The following is a 17,100-nucleotide window of genomic DNA, read 5'->3' as shown; positions in this document are numbered from 1 at the left end:
AATTCAATTTTTTTATTTTTATTTTATTTTCAATTTTAATTTTAACTTTATATTTTTTTAATTTTAATTTTCACTTTAAATTTAAATTTTTGTTTTAACATATTTCAATTTTAGTTCTAATTTTAATTTTAATTCCAATTTTAAATTTAATTTAGATTTTATGTTTTTAGTTTTATAATTTTAATTTTCAATTTTAATTTTAATTTTAATTATATTTCAATTTATTTATAACTTTGGTTTAAAAAATTTTAATTCTAATTTTAATTCCAATTTAATTTTAATTTTATTTTTAATTTTCAATTTAATTTTAATTAATTAGTTTTATGTTTTCTTTTAATTTTCATATTAATATTATTTCAAGTTATTTATAATTTTATTTCAAATTTATTGAATTTATACTAATTATTTTTTTCCGCAAATCCCTTAGTTTTCCCTCGAAGAGCCGCAATTAGCCACCGGCAAGCTCAAGGCCAACAAATCACCCGGGCAGACGGGATCCCAGCATAAATCCTGGAAATTGAATACGTACAACGACTGTCTCGAAGCCGGAATATTCCTTGAACCCTGGAGAAAACAACGACTGGTGCTAATCAGCAAGAGAAAGGAGATGCCTTGCAAGCAGCACACCCTCCACTCTGCATGTTGAACACAGCGGTAAAGCTCTATGAAAGACTACTTAAACTCAGACTCGAAGCGGCTTTCAACGCAGCTGGATTAAATCTAGAAGCTATAAAATGCATCAGTGAAAGTGTAGAAGCCGCACAGCGACGACTATCAGCGTCCTATTATACGGAGCAGAGATCTGAGCAGATGTGGTTAAAAAGGAAGACCGGCGTAAGGTAGCGGCCAGAGAGCACCTCACCTCAGCGCTCACTAAGATGCTAAAATATAACAAATAAATGAATTCTTTATATGAACGGAAAAGTAATTTATTTCTGCACTGAGAATTTCTATTTTATTTATTTAAGCAAAAATATTCCGCAAATTACTTTTCAACACAATTTTTTAACTTAATTTTGCACAAACATTAATTTTCATATAAAACTGCACAAAAATGCAGCGAAGCATAAGTGACTAAAAATTGACAAACCACTTTAGAACGTTAAAAAGATATAAACATGCCAGCCACATCACATACATACATATATAATTAAAAGTTTAACTTATAACCCATACTTATATAATTTAATATTATCTTAACCAGCCTCGCGTTCCATGCACTTGGCTTCAAAATGCTTGAAATGTGTGACGTTTCAATGCTTCATGCTGCGAAAAACGCCTAGAACTTTAACATGCGCCGCTCGCCATTTGCTTTAACCTTGGTAGTGATTTTTAAATGAACGCAAAATGAAAAAAAATCAGTATTACAAGGCTTCACATGCAATGAAACTAGTTATCTGGGCGTTATGCCTTATTCTATTAAAAAAAAGTCGCAGAATATAAAAAATAGTCGAATTAGAGGTGGACAAAATGAAGAAGGCTGGAGACTTACTAAAGCAACTGAATCCACCTAATCGCAACAAATGTACTTTTACATAAATAAAGAATTTCATTGATAACCCAAATCGCATCATATGTACTTTTACATAAATAAAGAATTTCATTGATAACCCAAACCGTTTTTGTTTTATTCTTTTTGAAAAACCCGTTCTTAAAGTTGAGACCACTGACTCCGAATTTCGGTAGTAATTTCGACTTGTTGTTGGATCGTTTATCTTTCCATGATGAAATGGCAAACCTTACTGAAGAAAAATGTCAAAAGATCGGGGAAAAATATGGCGTCGTTTGCTATCGCTATCCTTGATTGATACGGATACTTATATATTCTAAGTAGTTCTCCTTCAATTAATGGCTCATCTTTTCGTACGACAGCTGACTCTTTTAGAAAATCGAAGTAAAAAAACTGTTTTTAAAACACTTACTTCAATGCTTAAGGTTTGAATTCTTAAAGCTTTCAATCTTCCACTGCACATCCTTTCTATTTTCACTCATTCTGTCGCTCTCTTTTCGACGTATTAAACTGTTTATCCCTACACACTCTGCAGTTTTGTTAGATGCTCTATGCAAGACCTCTAAAATATATAGTTGGCTGGCTGCTAAGTACTCTTAATTTGGTTTATATTAACAGATTTGTTATACACAAATGCTTAGTTTAACCAAGAGCTCTGAAAGTTTTCTGAAATATCCATACTTTTGTGTAGCTCTTCGTTACGTTACAAGCTTTTTATTTACTATAGAATCAAAATAATTGAGAGTACCCAACTTAATACGGCTTCTTACTCCGACTAACTTTTAACCTTATCATATTTGACGTTATTTTAAGTTGAGCAACAAACTTCTTCCTATAAACAAATCTTTGAGTGTAAGCCAATCCAAGATGAGTTCTAAACCCTTACACTATTTGCAAATATTCAGTTGGATTTCATGATTTATTATGACTAATTTATAACAACCGGAGGAAACAAAAAAGGCTTTGATTCGATGTAACTTTGTTCGTCTCTTTTTATGTACACGAACTAGTCTCTTAGCTTTTGAGATAACGATCTTTTTCTCCGCCCTAAACTCCTTATTTGTCAGAACTTCCGCTATCGCAGTAGCATATACATAGCTGCCATATAAATTGAATGATCAAAATCATAACCTTGTGTGGGTAACTTTTTTAATCGATGAGATATTTTCACGAAATTTGGTATGGATTGTTCTCGGTGCATTTTACAAAGAAAGTTTTGATATCGAAAAACTTTTGCATATTGGTGCTATACAAACTGAAAGATCAATCATGTTCTTGTATAGAAAACTTTTTATTTGTCAGGCTATCTTCAAAAAATTTGGCATCCGAAGAAATTTTTCAAATCGGACCTCTATACCATATGGCTGTCATATAAACTGAACGCACAAAATAAAGTTCTTGTATAGAAACTTCGTTATTTGTGAAGGTTGTGCTTCGGCGCAAGCAAAGTTTTTCGTTTTTTTCTTGTTTTCTACTAAATTTCACAATTGAACCATCCTAATCGGGATTGGTTTAAAGCGCTACTCGCGAGCATATTTACTTGTACCACGTGACTAACCAGAGGCATATGCGTGCTTGAATGCAATTGGTCATTAAAATTTATTGTTGTAGCACAACAAATTAATATGAACTCCAAACTTACATACATATGGACAAAAATATGACTTTTAATTAATATTTAGTAGCCAAAACCATTTATTAATGCCGAGAATTTATGTAAATATATTATATACTGCAGACTGTAGACAGCTACTGCTGCAGATATAAAATACATAAGTATGTACGTGGTTATAAAGCTGAATTCAGCTAGCCAAAGCACAAAATTCTAAACGTCTAAAGTTTGCTTCGAAGCTGATCTGCTGTGCATTCTTACTGCATCTAGAAGTTGTTGTAGTTTGTGACTCTATCGTTGCAACCACAAACATGGTTCATACAGGTATGCCTCACGGCGTTTTAGACTTCGGTTTTGGTCAATGTTAACACGACGCAGCAGCGTAGGGGTCGCGGCCGCAGCAGTCAGCTGCGCCGTCGATTCTCAAGACTCGATTTTGTTAATAGCTTCCAGTCATTTTCAATTCTTTGCAACTTGTTGCAGCTGCTGTTCTGATATGGCATATACATATAATATATGGCAAAGTAAATGGCTGTGGCACTGACTATGACGGCGGCTGCGATTCTAAGTGCACTTGAGACGCTTAGGCCATTGCTAGTGCTTTGTGGCGGTCACAGCTTCTAAACTGGGTAAAGTTCGTTGAGTGACCTTCAAATTTTGATTGCAGCATTTGCAGATATTGCATTACACGAAAACTGGAAATCGTACGAAATGTTGCACGACAGCACGAAGGTTGCTTAGATCTACGAGTGTAAACAGACGAAGTTGTTATGATAGAGTTTAGAATTATTTTTGATATGTGTGTTGGTGTATACTTATTCGTATAACGATTTGTTGATTTTACGAAGTTTGTCATGATAGTTTAGAGCTCTGTGAATCACTATTTTTAGCTGGTTTCCAAGCTGTTGGGCTTTCTGGCAGATATAGGTTCATGTTATAGATGGAAGTTGTTGTTATTTTAATATCTTTATATATATAAATCTTCCGACCGTGTGTTTGTAATTGAACTGCTCCTAAACGGCTCGACCGATTTCGATAAAATTTTTTGTGTGTGTTCAAGGAGATTCGAGAATGGTTTAGATTCACAATTTGGTTCACTGGAAAATGTTTTTTTAAATTAATTTTTCATTTGTAATCTGTAGACAAGTTTTCATAACGTGGACAGAGTTGTTCGTTCTTAAGTATAGATAAAAGTTTTTTGGAATTTTACCGAAGTGTTCGTTCACGGTCGGATATACATTTCAATATGCTTCGTCAGTGAAGATTACTACACTACCATATTAGGTTAAGTAAACAGCGCTTCAAAGGAGTGATTAGTTGTTCTTTCTGACGGACCGATGAATATCTGTATGCACATACAAGTTTACAATCGTCAACAGACTACAACATTAATCTGATCCTTCGGATATTGAGTGATTTAAGTTTGAGTTTGAGATATACAATACCTTAATACTGTTTAAAAACAACCAAGTACTTTCATATGACGCAACAGCTTTTTTAATTTCGAAATATATAACAATACAATTGCTGAAGTTCAGTACCGTTAGGTGGATGCCACTTTGGCACAATTGTTCTTTTGAAATGTAATCGTGTTTTTCGTATGAAAAAATTTCAAGCTCCGAAGATTAGAATTACAAATTCGTATGACTACAATGCTCTAATACTTAAAATTTTTAATTTTCAGGGTTTTCTATTTCTTATTGATTATTTTCTGCTAAAATGTGGTGTAAAATTATTAAGAATGTACAGGTATGTATTTGGAGTGAAAATGAACTTTCAACTACTTACTTTTTATTTTCCTAGGAAAGTTTGATAAGCATTAAATGCATTATAATGCTTTCGAACTTGGAGCTTGGAAGTCTTTGAGAAAAGTTGGCATTACAGTGTTCTTCTTTCCATTTCTAGCCAATAGAATATAGAAGAAATATCTCATCTGTTTGTTTGGACTGGCCTTTTTTGTTTTTCTTTGACAAATTGTTTGGAAAAATGTTTACTTCACAATGCTTTATCATTTTCCTTACAAATTTATTTAAAATTTCTCCGAAAGCTGTTGTGACATGATTTTTTAAAATTTTTCCAACTAATTCTAACTAGACTATCGAAGTAATTATTCGCAGTGTTTTAAATAGAGATGTTTTGTATTTGTTTAATTTGCTGTATGATCTTGAACACCAGTAAGTTGGCTCCACCAACTTTTTTATTACTTCTAAGTTTATATCTCAATGTCAATGTGGTATCTTTTCTTCAATATTTTAGAATTAACATTTGGTCGTTGGAGGTCGGTCGATTTGTAATAAAAAATAGTTTGAGTGTCATATTCTGTAATTATCGGAATCATTCGGACTTCATTGTTGAGCATAAAAATAAACGGCAGAAGCTTGTCATCCCTAAAAACCAAATCCCAAAATAAAGAAATCTCCAAAATTGAAATCAGCGAATTAAAAAAGGAGTTGTAATCGAAGGAGCAGATGATATCTTGGATAAGCAAGAATTATTTGTTTTTAAGCGCCCAAGAAGGTCCCCACTGCAAAAATGAGTTCTAAACGAAAGAATTAATGAAATCCCCTCAATGCAAAGAGGAGTGCTTTGGGGAATTTTCAAATCGGCGATTTTAAGCGTAACTCAAATAATCTCATCTTTCCTACTTTCTCGTATTTAGTAGGTATAAGGGAATCACCGTGTACTTAGAGTAATATTTGAAACTTTTGAATCTTGGTCTGATTCAGAATTCAGTTCTAAGTGTGCAAACTCTGCGACTCTCTAACTCCTAACCACATTATTTTCTTTAAGCGTGTCTGGATGATCCTTAATATTTTTCGTAGATCAATAGAAGATTCCATAAAGAAAAGATTAATAGAAGATTCCGAAAATATAAAACGAAGCTTATTGTTTTTATTGCTTTTTCTGCCAATGAACGAGAGAGGAGGGAGATCGGGGATAATTTCTCCAAGGGACGGAGTTGTAAAGTACTCTGGAGCAATTATTACAAATTTTTTTCGTTAGTATCTGCGGGCCCACTGACCGCGTCCTATATCTCCCCCGAGTCCGGTTTACTCTCCACGGCTCTGTTCTTATTTATAAAGAATTTGGCGCAGATTCACACGAGCATATTATTTCAGTTATTTCATGTATTCTCTGCAAGCTTTTGTAATTTGCTGGCTATTTGTCATAACCGATTGGCATAAGTGTGCTGTATTGGCTTTTTCACGCTTCTTCGTTTTCATCATTTTTGGTGTGCATTTATGGCTCTTTCATTTTGCATTATGCATGTGCATGCTCACACTCATTTTTTGAGTTTTTCTTGCAATTATTATTTGTTTTAATAAGCTGCAGTTTTCCGTCAATTCGACCTTGAGTATGCAACTACAAATATTGGCTTGCGGCCAAAAAGCTTTGCAAGCTTTTAGTGTGAATTCATTACTTTTGTTTACAGCAATTTGTATTATTAAATTACTTTGCTAACTATGCCAATGGATTGTGTTTTTTAATTATGTGAACTAACTTTTTGATTGGATCGGAATATATTTCCTATAATTTTATTTATAATACTGTAATTAGAAATTATTTTAGTCGCAAGTAAGTGCAATTGGAAAAAACGTATCATTTTAAAATCGATTCACACATTAATTATACTCTACTTCAATTTGTTATTATATTGTACATTGATTGATACCTTGTAAAATTAAAAAAAGTTTTCTATACAATGACATGAGTTTGATCGGTCAGTTTTCCTGGTATGCTCTAGTGGTCTGTTAGCGGCTGTATCGACAAATAAGCAGTTTCTCGTATTAAATTCGGTCCGAACTTCTTGCTGGCGAAAAAATCCTAAACTATAAATCAGCTTTTTTAATAAAATACAAGCTTCGATCAACATTTAACTACCTCAGATCGGAATTGGGAAAAATAGGCTAATGTTAGTTAGTCGACAAGAAATGTATTCAACAGTTAGATTAGAGTAGATTTTACATTAACATGGAAAAATATTTAGATAGCAAGTATGAAGAGATTTTAAGCCGCATTCAAGACAAATAGGCATCCAAGTTGATCGCTAGATCGGTAAGAAATTCTTTGTGAATACGAGGGCTGCTATAAATATTCTGGCCTAGGGCAACACTAAGTGTTGCCAGGTGCAATCTGACATTTCCATTGGAAAGTTTGACATTTTTTAGCATAACATCACTCAGAACGTTTTGTCATTTAATAGTGAATTGTTTTATTTACAGGGAATTCAAAAATTCATCTCGGCCAAAAAATGGAATTAACTCGTGAACATTTTCGTAAGCGATCATTTTTCACAACTTTCGACGTGGATTATCACGACAAGAGTGCATCGATGAACTAAAATCTCTGTATGGCTATGAAGCACCATCCTATAGCACTGTGAAAAACTGGTACGAACGAATTCAATCGTGGCCGACGCTCGCTCAAAGACGAATTCCGTGAAGGTCGTCCAAAAACAGCCGTTGTGCCAGAAAACATCGATGCTGCACGTGAACTGAAAATGCAAGACCGTCGTGCAGAACATACCTTCAGATAGAGGCATGCCTATGCATTTCTCCCACCAGCATACATTCGATATTGCATGTACACCTGGCCGTAAAAAAGTTTTGTTCTCGTTGGATCCCGCACAATTGGACAATCGCTCAAAAAAATGCTCGTGTGGATTGGTGTAAAGAAATGCTGAATAAATACGATCGCGGTGCTTCAAAAGACGTTTATAAGATCGTCACAGGTGACGAGTCATGGATCTATGCGTATGAGCCCGAATCAAAACAGAAATCGACAAAAAAAGAATAAAAAAAAAACCATTTTCGCTGATAAATATGCCTATTTACATTATTAGGCCAGAAATACTGTATATAGCAACCTACGTATAAGCGCTGTATAAATGTATTGCCGACCAGAGACTAGTTTCTCACATTTTTGAAAGTTTCTGCACTATTCCTTAATGAGCTGAAGTGATCTATTTATAGTATAACAAGCTTTTCTTAGTTTCGAAATTTTTAATTTACATAATAAATTGATTTAATTAAAAATTTTAGAGTTTTAAATGTATTAACAATATAAGAGAATTGTACTTACTTTTTAAAGCCCAGAAATCAAAGTTGTTCAAGCCGTCTAGAAAACGTCGCATTTGCCTGCGACACTTTGGAGAGGCATTCGGATTACGTGCAGCATCAAAAGGCGTGGCAACAGACATAAATCGTTGACCAATGTTGTATAAGTAAACTATAAAGAGAGAAAATACATAAAATAGTTAAATAAATATTTTTAAAATAATTTAAACATGGAAATAATTGAAAAAATAGACTATTAGCAAAGAGTTATAAATATAAATATTAAAGCTAATGAAGAGTAGTGGCAAGTAACAAAGTTGCTGGTTGCAAGCCATCGCCATTAAATCAATAATTATCCAGATGTGCATGGAAGAACTCAGCAGCTTATGTGGTCGCAGTCCGGAACACCTAATATGGGCATGAAGGAAATTGAGATGATAGACAGCACAGCTAATTCAGCGGTGGGTCCACATCATCGAAAAGCAGTTGCGTAAAGAAGAGAAGGATTGAGATAGACCAAGGCTCTTTTCAAACTACTAGATTGCAACTACTGGGCGAGTTTTATTAGACATATTTGGATATAATATTAAGATATTGGCGGTAGTACGTACTTCATGATTTAAACAGTGTTGTCAATTGAGAATCTGAATTATTTCAATACAATTTTGAGAAAGAAAAGTCCTGCAGATATCCATTGTTGTCTAAGTAAGTATTCAAATTTAAAGAAAAAAGTCTTCAACCCTGTATGACGTCTCATTTTACTTGGGCAAAAAAGCTCAAGTATTTAGTTTGTTTACGTATTGTTTGCGGAAATATTATATTTTCGTAAAAAAACGTTGTTCGTTTCCTTGCCGAAGCCAATACACAGCATTAACTGCTTAATTATTTACAAAAAAATGTTGCCGAAAAAGGGATAAGTCAATTGTATATAGACACTTAGTATTGAAGTTTCTAAATGGCTAAGTATTGTTGAGTATTCACAGTAGGCAATGGCTGCCACATTAGCATCAGGAAATAAGACGACACGTCTGTCGATGCGTCAGACGACACTAGACTAAATATATGCGCGGCATGTTGTTATGGAAATATGTAGACTATTTAATTATGTACAATATATGTGTACCAATAAATATTTATATACTGCTTTTTTAAAAATGAATGGGGCAACAAATTACTATGTTATATATATATTAGGGTGTTTTTTTTAGTTGAGCTATTAATTTTTTTCAGTCCCGTCACGAAATTTCCTTGGAAATACCCTAAAATAAATTCCCTGAAAATTTTAGCCCTTAAAATTAACATTAAGAACTGAACCAAGGCCTGTAAAAATTTTCCATAGAAAATACACTATAATCGTGAGTTTTTATCTTTAAATTCCTACAGATCAGAGGTATTTTATGGCATCGCTTTGACTTTAGACGCATATTTCGCAGAATTGTTCACTTTATAAAAGTGCCCAGTGCAACGAAGCCGTAACTCACACCAGCGAGGTAGTACATGGCTCTAAACCCGATTTTTCCAAGAATTTCGCATTTTGTTGTATCTATCTCGTAAATGACAGGAGCTATAAAAAAAATTTACATGACAAATTTGTAGGAAATTTTATTTGATACAAAAAAGGTTCGAGGTCAAAATCGCTATCATTAATACTTCTCGAGATATTGGTGCTTGGTCCACTTCTTAATGTTAATATTAAGGGCTAAAATTTTCAGGGAATGTTTTTTAGGGTATTTCCAAGGAAAAAAAACACCCTAATATATATATGTAAGTATATACAAGGAAAAAAACACCCTAATATATATATGTATATACTTGAGATTAGATGCAGAAGATGCTCATAATAAATATTATGAATATTTGTACTTTACAGAATGGATGCATTAAGCTCGCGCTAAAGTCAGTACTTTTTATTTGAAATATAAAATATAATTTACAAGTCTTGCAAAGTTGCATAAAGTATATACTATTCATATACATTGACCTAATTTTATTAACTCAATACATCCCGCAGCCGAAGTTAAAAATGAGCAAACAATATATATGTGACCTGGTCTACGGAAAGGAGGCTTAGGTGTCAAAAAATCAATTTTCACTTTTTAGTTGATTCGGATGCAAGATGAGATGCTTTTTCACGTGATAGTTTAGATCCCTTTTCGTAGACCAGGTCACATATTTAGATATTCACGAAGGCAAAGATCACTATTACTATAGAATATCGATAATTTTATCAGTAGCGTGAAGTGAAATTCGATATTTTTTACAAAAACCCAGTATAAACCGGCAACACGGAAACCTTTTGTCATATTAATGCGATTCTCTTCAGTCTTATGAAAGTCAAGAAAATCTCGTTGAAAACACTTTTGAATAAGTACTCGTATAAAATTTCAAGAACTATACAAAAGGTTCATAGAGAATATTTATGATCTACAGCAAGAATGGTGAAATGGATTTACAACAGTTTCGCCCAATTATTTTATGGAGTGCGTTTGCCAAAAGGATACCCAAGGTTGTTTATAATTACTATGCCACTTTTGACTGTGATATCGATAGTCATTAATCGAGAGCACACTTAATCTTTGCATACAGTTTTGGGAGAGGATGCGTATTCATAAAATTAGTATTCCGTACAATCTCAAACAAATTGTGAGAAAATAGTCAAAACGCCTTAATAAGTGCCATTAGACATTGAATTTATTGCCAAATTTTTGCAGTTAAGTTAAATTATTCTGATATTTGTCTGGACAATACCAAATTTTTTATATTATCAGGCATAAGCCATACGATTCAAAAATCAATGGGCTGTTTTGTCACTGTTTTGAAGTCCATGAAAAAATACACACGTTGCATAAGTAAGAATATACTTGTAGCAAAAAAAATAAAAAATAAATGAAATTAAAATACTGGCGGGATTTTCTCGCTAAAGTTTTAAAATTCAAGCAGCGTGCGCCGAGCATTTGATAATTATGTTAAAACGCTCTCTTGTATGTGGAACGAATTATGAATTCCTCGCACGAGTTTTTGTGCAATGAAATCGTCGCAATCGAACGCAAAGAGCATACATTTCTCACTGACAGTAGCAGAACGAAGTGTGCAAATGAGCAACGGATGAGTGACTACCTGATGACTGCCTATCAGCAAATGTGCTTAGCAATTATAGGTATGCATATATGTAATTGTAGGCGGGTATATACAGAAATTTGTTGGAGGCATATGAAGAGAGCGTGTAAGCTTTTGAATGAAATATTCAAAAGTGATTTAAAGAACGAAAATCATTTGTTGATGACACATATATACTACATTGTCCCAAACCAAATTTATTTTCCTCAGGCATCTGTCATGTCTCGATATTGGTAACAAAATAGTGCATAGTTTACTACTTTTACTATAGTCAGACTAAGATTAGTATTAACTTTGTTACTTAATAGGCCTCAATAAAAGTGTGTTCTCAATACCTGATTTATTAAAATTATCGAAAATATATAATTACATTTTTGGAACTCTTAAATAACTTTAAATATTATTTCGATTATTTTAAGACACTAAAAAAAACTTGTTTATATGGCAGATTATCTCTTCACACGATACTTGTGAAAATGCTCGACGTTTTTAAGTATGGATACCGGAATTCATAATCTACAAAAATAGTCGGGCCACAAACTTACTCGATACTTATTTAAATTATTAAATATATTCATGAATCTCTGCTATAAAATTGAGAGTTTTTAAGAGTATGGTTGGTATGGCTTACAATATTTCTTTAATAAATTTTAGTAATGGAGACAGCTCTTCACATTATACATATAATGTCTTTAGGAGCGAAAGCCAATGAGGAAAAACAATTTGAAAGGGTATTCATATTTTTCAAATCTCGTCGAACGTTGTGAGAATCAAATCATCCACTATATGCCTTTACAGAAGTTGAGTTCGAGAATGAGTGTGCTTTGTGTGTACCAAATAATTTTGGAAATTTTAGCAGTTAGTTAAAGAAATAATTTGCAGAAATTTTCAAGGAGTAAGTAAGGAAGTTGATTTACTATGTCGTAGTCTAGTTATTTAAGTATTTTTATTTATTTATGCCTCTCAATAAAAATTTTATAAATAGCTAAGAAACCAAAGTTCAGTCAATTAGCTGTTTCTTTTAATATAATTTGCTAATTGACTAAATTAACAACTGTTGAAACACTATAATGGTAGAAAATAAAGGAGTATAAATTTATATATGCCAGTTTTATTGGAGAATTTAATTCCTTAATATCGTAGCAGAACTTAAATTAACTGCACACGAGTTATCATGAGAGTTTCAAATAAAGAATTAAAAAAAAAATTTTTTTGTATGTGAATCGAGTTTTTTTTATTTAGTAATCCCGAAAATTTTTTTTAAATAATTTTCAAATGTCTAATCTCAAAAGCCACATTGAAAAATAAGAAATTTTTTTGTTTTTAATGGGAATCCTAAATTACAGGCTAGAAAAATAAAAAAAAAATCTCTTAATACCATTTTTGGGACTTAAAATAAAAAATGAAATTTCCGAAATACCGGACTGAAAAAAATTTTAATCTAAATTTTATAAAGAAAAATTAAAAAATATTTTTTTGTTAGAATTTGTATGGTGTTTGCGTACTTTGTGTTCTACCATTTTGGTTATCTTTTGTAAAGAAAAGCTTTTTTAATAAAATATTGAAATTTGTCTAATTCACAATTTACTTTTAATTATAGAGATATAACTATATCAATTTTTTGTTTTCATCCTTTCTTATTTCAGCATTTAATTTGAAAACTATTTTTTTTTTGCTACACCAAATTTTTAATTTGAAAAATATTCTCTCAATTTTTAAGGGGGTATTCTGGTCTAGAAGCATGAATGTCACGTAATTTTTAAAGTGTCGTAAAAAAAGGCAATTAATATTTTTACTATCCATTTTTTATTAGTTATTTGTTAATTTTAGAGGAGTACAGAAAAAAATTAAAAACTAAAAAACGTAAAAAAATTCAAAAATTATGAGCTGACGAAGGGGGGTAGGGGGTTTCTACAAATTTCCACCTGACCATACCCATGATTTCAACCCTCCTAGTTATCTGAAAACAAAAAAAAGATTATTAATCTAGAATAATATCGCAATGGCCGGAACTACGGAAAAGTGGGAAAAAATTTTTTTCACAAAATGGCGACTGCCTGAAAAAAAAGTTTTTTTGGATCACTTTTTCTGACTATTTCGAATTTTTTAAAAATAATAGAAATACAAATTTGGGGATGGGGCTAGTTCCAACCATAGACAAGCTTATAAAGAAGACTCTATAAAACTGTAAATCGGTCCAGTAGAACCTGAGAAATCGTGGGTATCGTTCCGAAAAAGTCAGTTTTGAAAAAACGCGTTTAAAGTTTCGCGTAAAGTCTTTTGTTTGATTAGTTCCGGCCGAACTAGTTTGGATGCCGGGTCAGAAAAATGCCTATAACTCCGAAAATAATTTGAATTTTGAAAAATCCTCTTGTACACATATTCTTGAACAGTTAAACTTTGAAAATATAAAAAAAAAAATCGATTTTTTTTTTAATTTGTAGACCAGAATACCCCCTTAAAGGTCTTGCAATCGAAAATTGATTTTTCAAAAATTTTGAATTATAATATTCAATGATGGTAATAAGAAGGAAAGTTTTCCATATATGGAAATCGTTATTTGTTTGTTTGTAAGATAATCTCAAGACAAAGCATGCATACTTACATACATAACGGCAAAGTGAGGTTTTATATAATTTGCTCCATCATAAATTTTATCACTGTTCCTTGTTGCTTAAGAAGATAATTAAAAATTCTGGTTAATATAGTTTTCTAATCTCTTTATCTTAAATTGGTAATTGTTATGAAAGGAATAGATTTACAAAGAGTGTAGCTCAACTTAATTTTGAAACATTAAAAGCATAAAACACTTTATTATACTAAATGATCACAAACAACTTTGGTTCCATGCGCAGTTAATGTTAACTTTTTAATTAAATTACATTTTATTACTTTACTTCGGAGCAACACTTCACAAAGCGAATACATGAATAATGTCTGGTAATAAAGATTTGCAAAAAGCGAATTAAACATGCTTATAATTAATTAGCATTTAATTTTTCAACTATCAATTTGTATTTGTCATGTCACATGCCGCTTTCGTTGCTGAGGGTTCGTCCAGATTTTAGTTTGTATTTTTTATTGAAACTCCACCCAACACTTTTGTACTTTTTTGAAAACATACAAAGCCTCTTCAGCACTTAGGAGACGTCTTCTCTTATCATGCAATCTCCATTGTCGTGATAATCATGAGTAATTGGGTATAGCGGCAGCTTGAAGCAGTTGAGAACAAAACCCCATGAAAACAAAGGCGATAAATCAACATAAATTACGCAGTGTACTCACACGAACGGATAACGAGAATTAGCTGAAATAAATTTTCGCATTTCGACAAATATAATTTTTTTGCATTATAGAGTTGTACATCAAATGCTTCAAGCGTGATTGAATAAGAAGTAAAGGAATTGGTTTTTGGTAGCAGGATATAAAAGAGATGTATCAAATGATGAGAAAGTGGCTAATTCTGTTTGAGAAGTGTGTAGAATGTTACAATCTCACGTCCTTGCAAGCAATTAGGTGACGACTAATGTTAGTGGGAGTGCATATAAGTATCTTTGTGACCTCGCTCTAGAAAGTGAGACCAGGAATAGAAAAATCTCGACGAAACTATTTGACTTCCATAATTTTTGATAAATACATGAGTAGTATGAAGATACACTTTACTTTATATGTGGAAAAGAGCGTAATAGACCACTTTCTGCGTTATTTACTGTTGTGGGTAAAAAGTAGTAAGACTTTTTAATTAAAATTGCGCGCAAAAACCATATTAGTCGAAATATTTGTTGAAGGTTGGTATGACTTTCAGTGACATCTGTGCCAAAGCTCACATTAGAATAGTCATTAGTGCGTAGTATACGCTGTCTTTTTATACTCTCGCAACAAAGTTGCTAAGGAGAGCATTATAGTTTTGTTCACATAACGGTTGTTTGTAAGTCCTAAAACTAAAAGAGTCAGATATAGGGTTATATATACCAAAGTGATCAGGGTGACGAGTAGAGTCGAAATCCGGATGTCTGTCTGTCCGTCCGTCCGTCTGTCCGTCCGTCCGTGCAAGCTGTAACTTGAGTAAAAATTGAGATATCATGATGAAACTTGGTACACGTATTCCTTGGCTCCATAAGAAGGTTAAGTTCGAAGATGGGCAAAATCGGCCCACTGCCACGCCCACAAAATGGCGGAAACCGAAAACCTATAAAGTGTCATAACTAAGCCATAAATAAAGATATTTAAGTGAAATTTGGCACAAAGGATCGCATTAGGGAGGGGCATATTTGGACGTAATTTTTTTGGAAAAGTGGGCGTGGCCCCGCCCCCTACTAAGTTTTTTGTACGTATCTCGGAAACTACTATAGCTATGTCAACCAAACTCTACAAAGTCGTTTTCTTCAGGCATTTCCATATACAGTTCAAAAATGGAAGAAATCGGATAATAACCACGCCCACCTCCCATACAAAGGTTATGTTCAAAATCACTAAAAGTGCGTTAACGGACTAACAAAATACGTCAGAAACACTAAATTTTACGGAAGAAATTGCAGAAGGAAGCTGCACCCAGGCTTTTGTTAAAGATTGAAAATGGGCGTGGCCTCGGCAACTTATGGACCAAGAACCACATCTCAGGAACTGCTCCACCGATTTCAATGAAATTCGGTATATAATATTTTTTTAATACCCTGATGACATTTACGAAATATAGGTTAAATCGGTTCACAACCACGCCTTCTTCCAATATAACGCTCTTTTGAATTCCATCTGATGCCTTCTCTGTATAATATATAGTACATTAGGAACCAACGATGACAGCGGAATAAAACTTTACAAAATACGGTATTTGGAAAATATGTAAATGATGGATATAATGAAATCTCTCGATTATCACTTTATCATATGAGTACAAAATGTCGGTGACACCCGAACTTAGGGTGACACCCGAACTTACGTTTGAAAATACAGTAGTAGCATGTCTATGTGAAAATATTGGAGTTTTTGTTTATTTTGGTTTGAAACATTATTATGAAAAAATTAAAAAAATAACTAGTATAAGTTAACTAATAACTTCTGTGATAATAATGTTACTTTAATTAGCTATCATTACCTAAAATTTTGACGTTTTGGAATAACATTATCCTCAGTTAAGTATTAGTTAAAAAATTGATTTATTTTTTACGATTTCAAAAATAAAGAAATCAATTCATTTCAATTTAGATTCAATTGTGTGTATAAGTTTAAGTTATTACAGAGTGTTCTTCTTCTTATGCACATATTTTTCAATCGTCAATGTCAAACAAAATTTTTTTAAGTTTTTCTCAAGCCCTTCTTATTTATATTTGGTTTAATTTGGGAATTTTACAATGTCTTTCTATTCAGCTATTCCACAAAAACATAAATTAATGGCTGAAATATTTGAAACATTGAATCATAAAAAGAGTGCATAACAGCTGATTTTGACATTATGAGTCAAAGCTCTTTAGTTATTTTTGGGCTAAAGACAGAAACTTACAAATTTACTTTTGGGAAGATCTAGAGATACAATTATTTCTCAATAAAGTCTTTTCAAATCCTTTCTAAAGTGACAAATTTGACAGTTTAGCTTATATAATATAGTAATATAATAATTTTAAAATAAAATTCAATTGCATCTTTTTCCTGAAATAGTTGTGCTACCTAAGTTTCCAAAGAACGCTGTAATGACCAACCACCATAGATTATCTCTAGGTTTACTAAATACAAAGAGCAATGTACCAGGATCACTTAACTTAATTTTACAGTGTTAGGTGAGGTGTATTTGTAGTTGAAAATAATTA

General features: G+C 32.5%; 1 protein-coding gene across 1 annotated transcript in view; it reads right to left on the bottom strand.

Moving 5' to 3' along the window:
• LOC120773902 (nose resistant to fluoxetine protein 6-like) overlaps positions 1–8,347 on the bottom strand; it is a 23,779-nt gene extending 15,432 nt beyond the window's left edge. Inside the window, exon 1 of the mRNA XM_040103082.1 lies at positions 8,205–8,347. Within this exon, the coding sequence (XP_039959016.1) occupies positions 8,205–8,322 (118 nt within the window). The 5' untranslated portion in view covers positions 8,323–8,347. The remainder of the gene's footprint in view (positions 1–8,204) is intronic.
• Between the last annotated feature and the right edge of the window lie 8,753 nt (positions 8,348–17,100).

This window comes from Bactrocera tryoni, chromosome 4, assembly GCF_016617805.1.
Source record: "Bactrocera tryoni isolate S06 chromosome 4, CSIRO_BtryS06_freeze2, whole genome shotgun sequence".
Classification (NCBI taxonomy): Eukaryota; Metazoa; Arthropoda; class Insecta; order Diptera; family Tephritidae; genus Bactrocera; species Bactrocera tryoni.
This window is presented reverse-complemented; position numbering and strand designations above follow the sequence as displayed.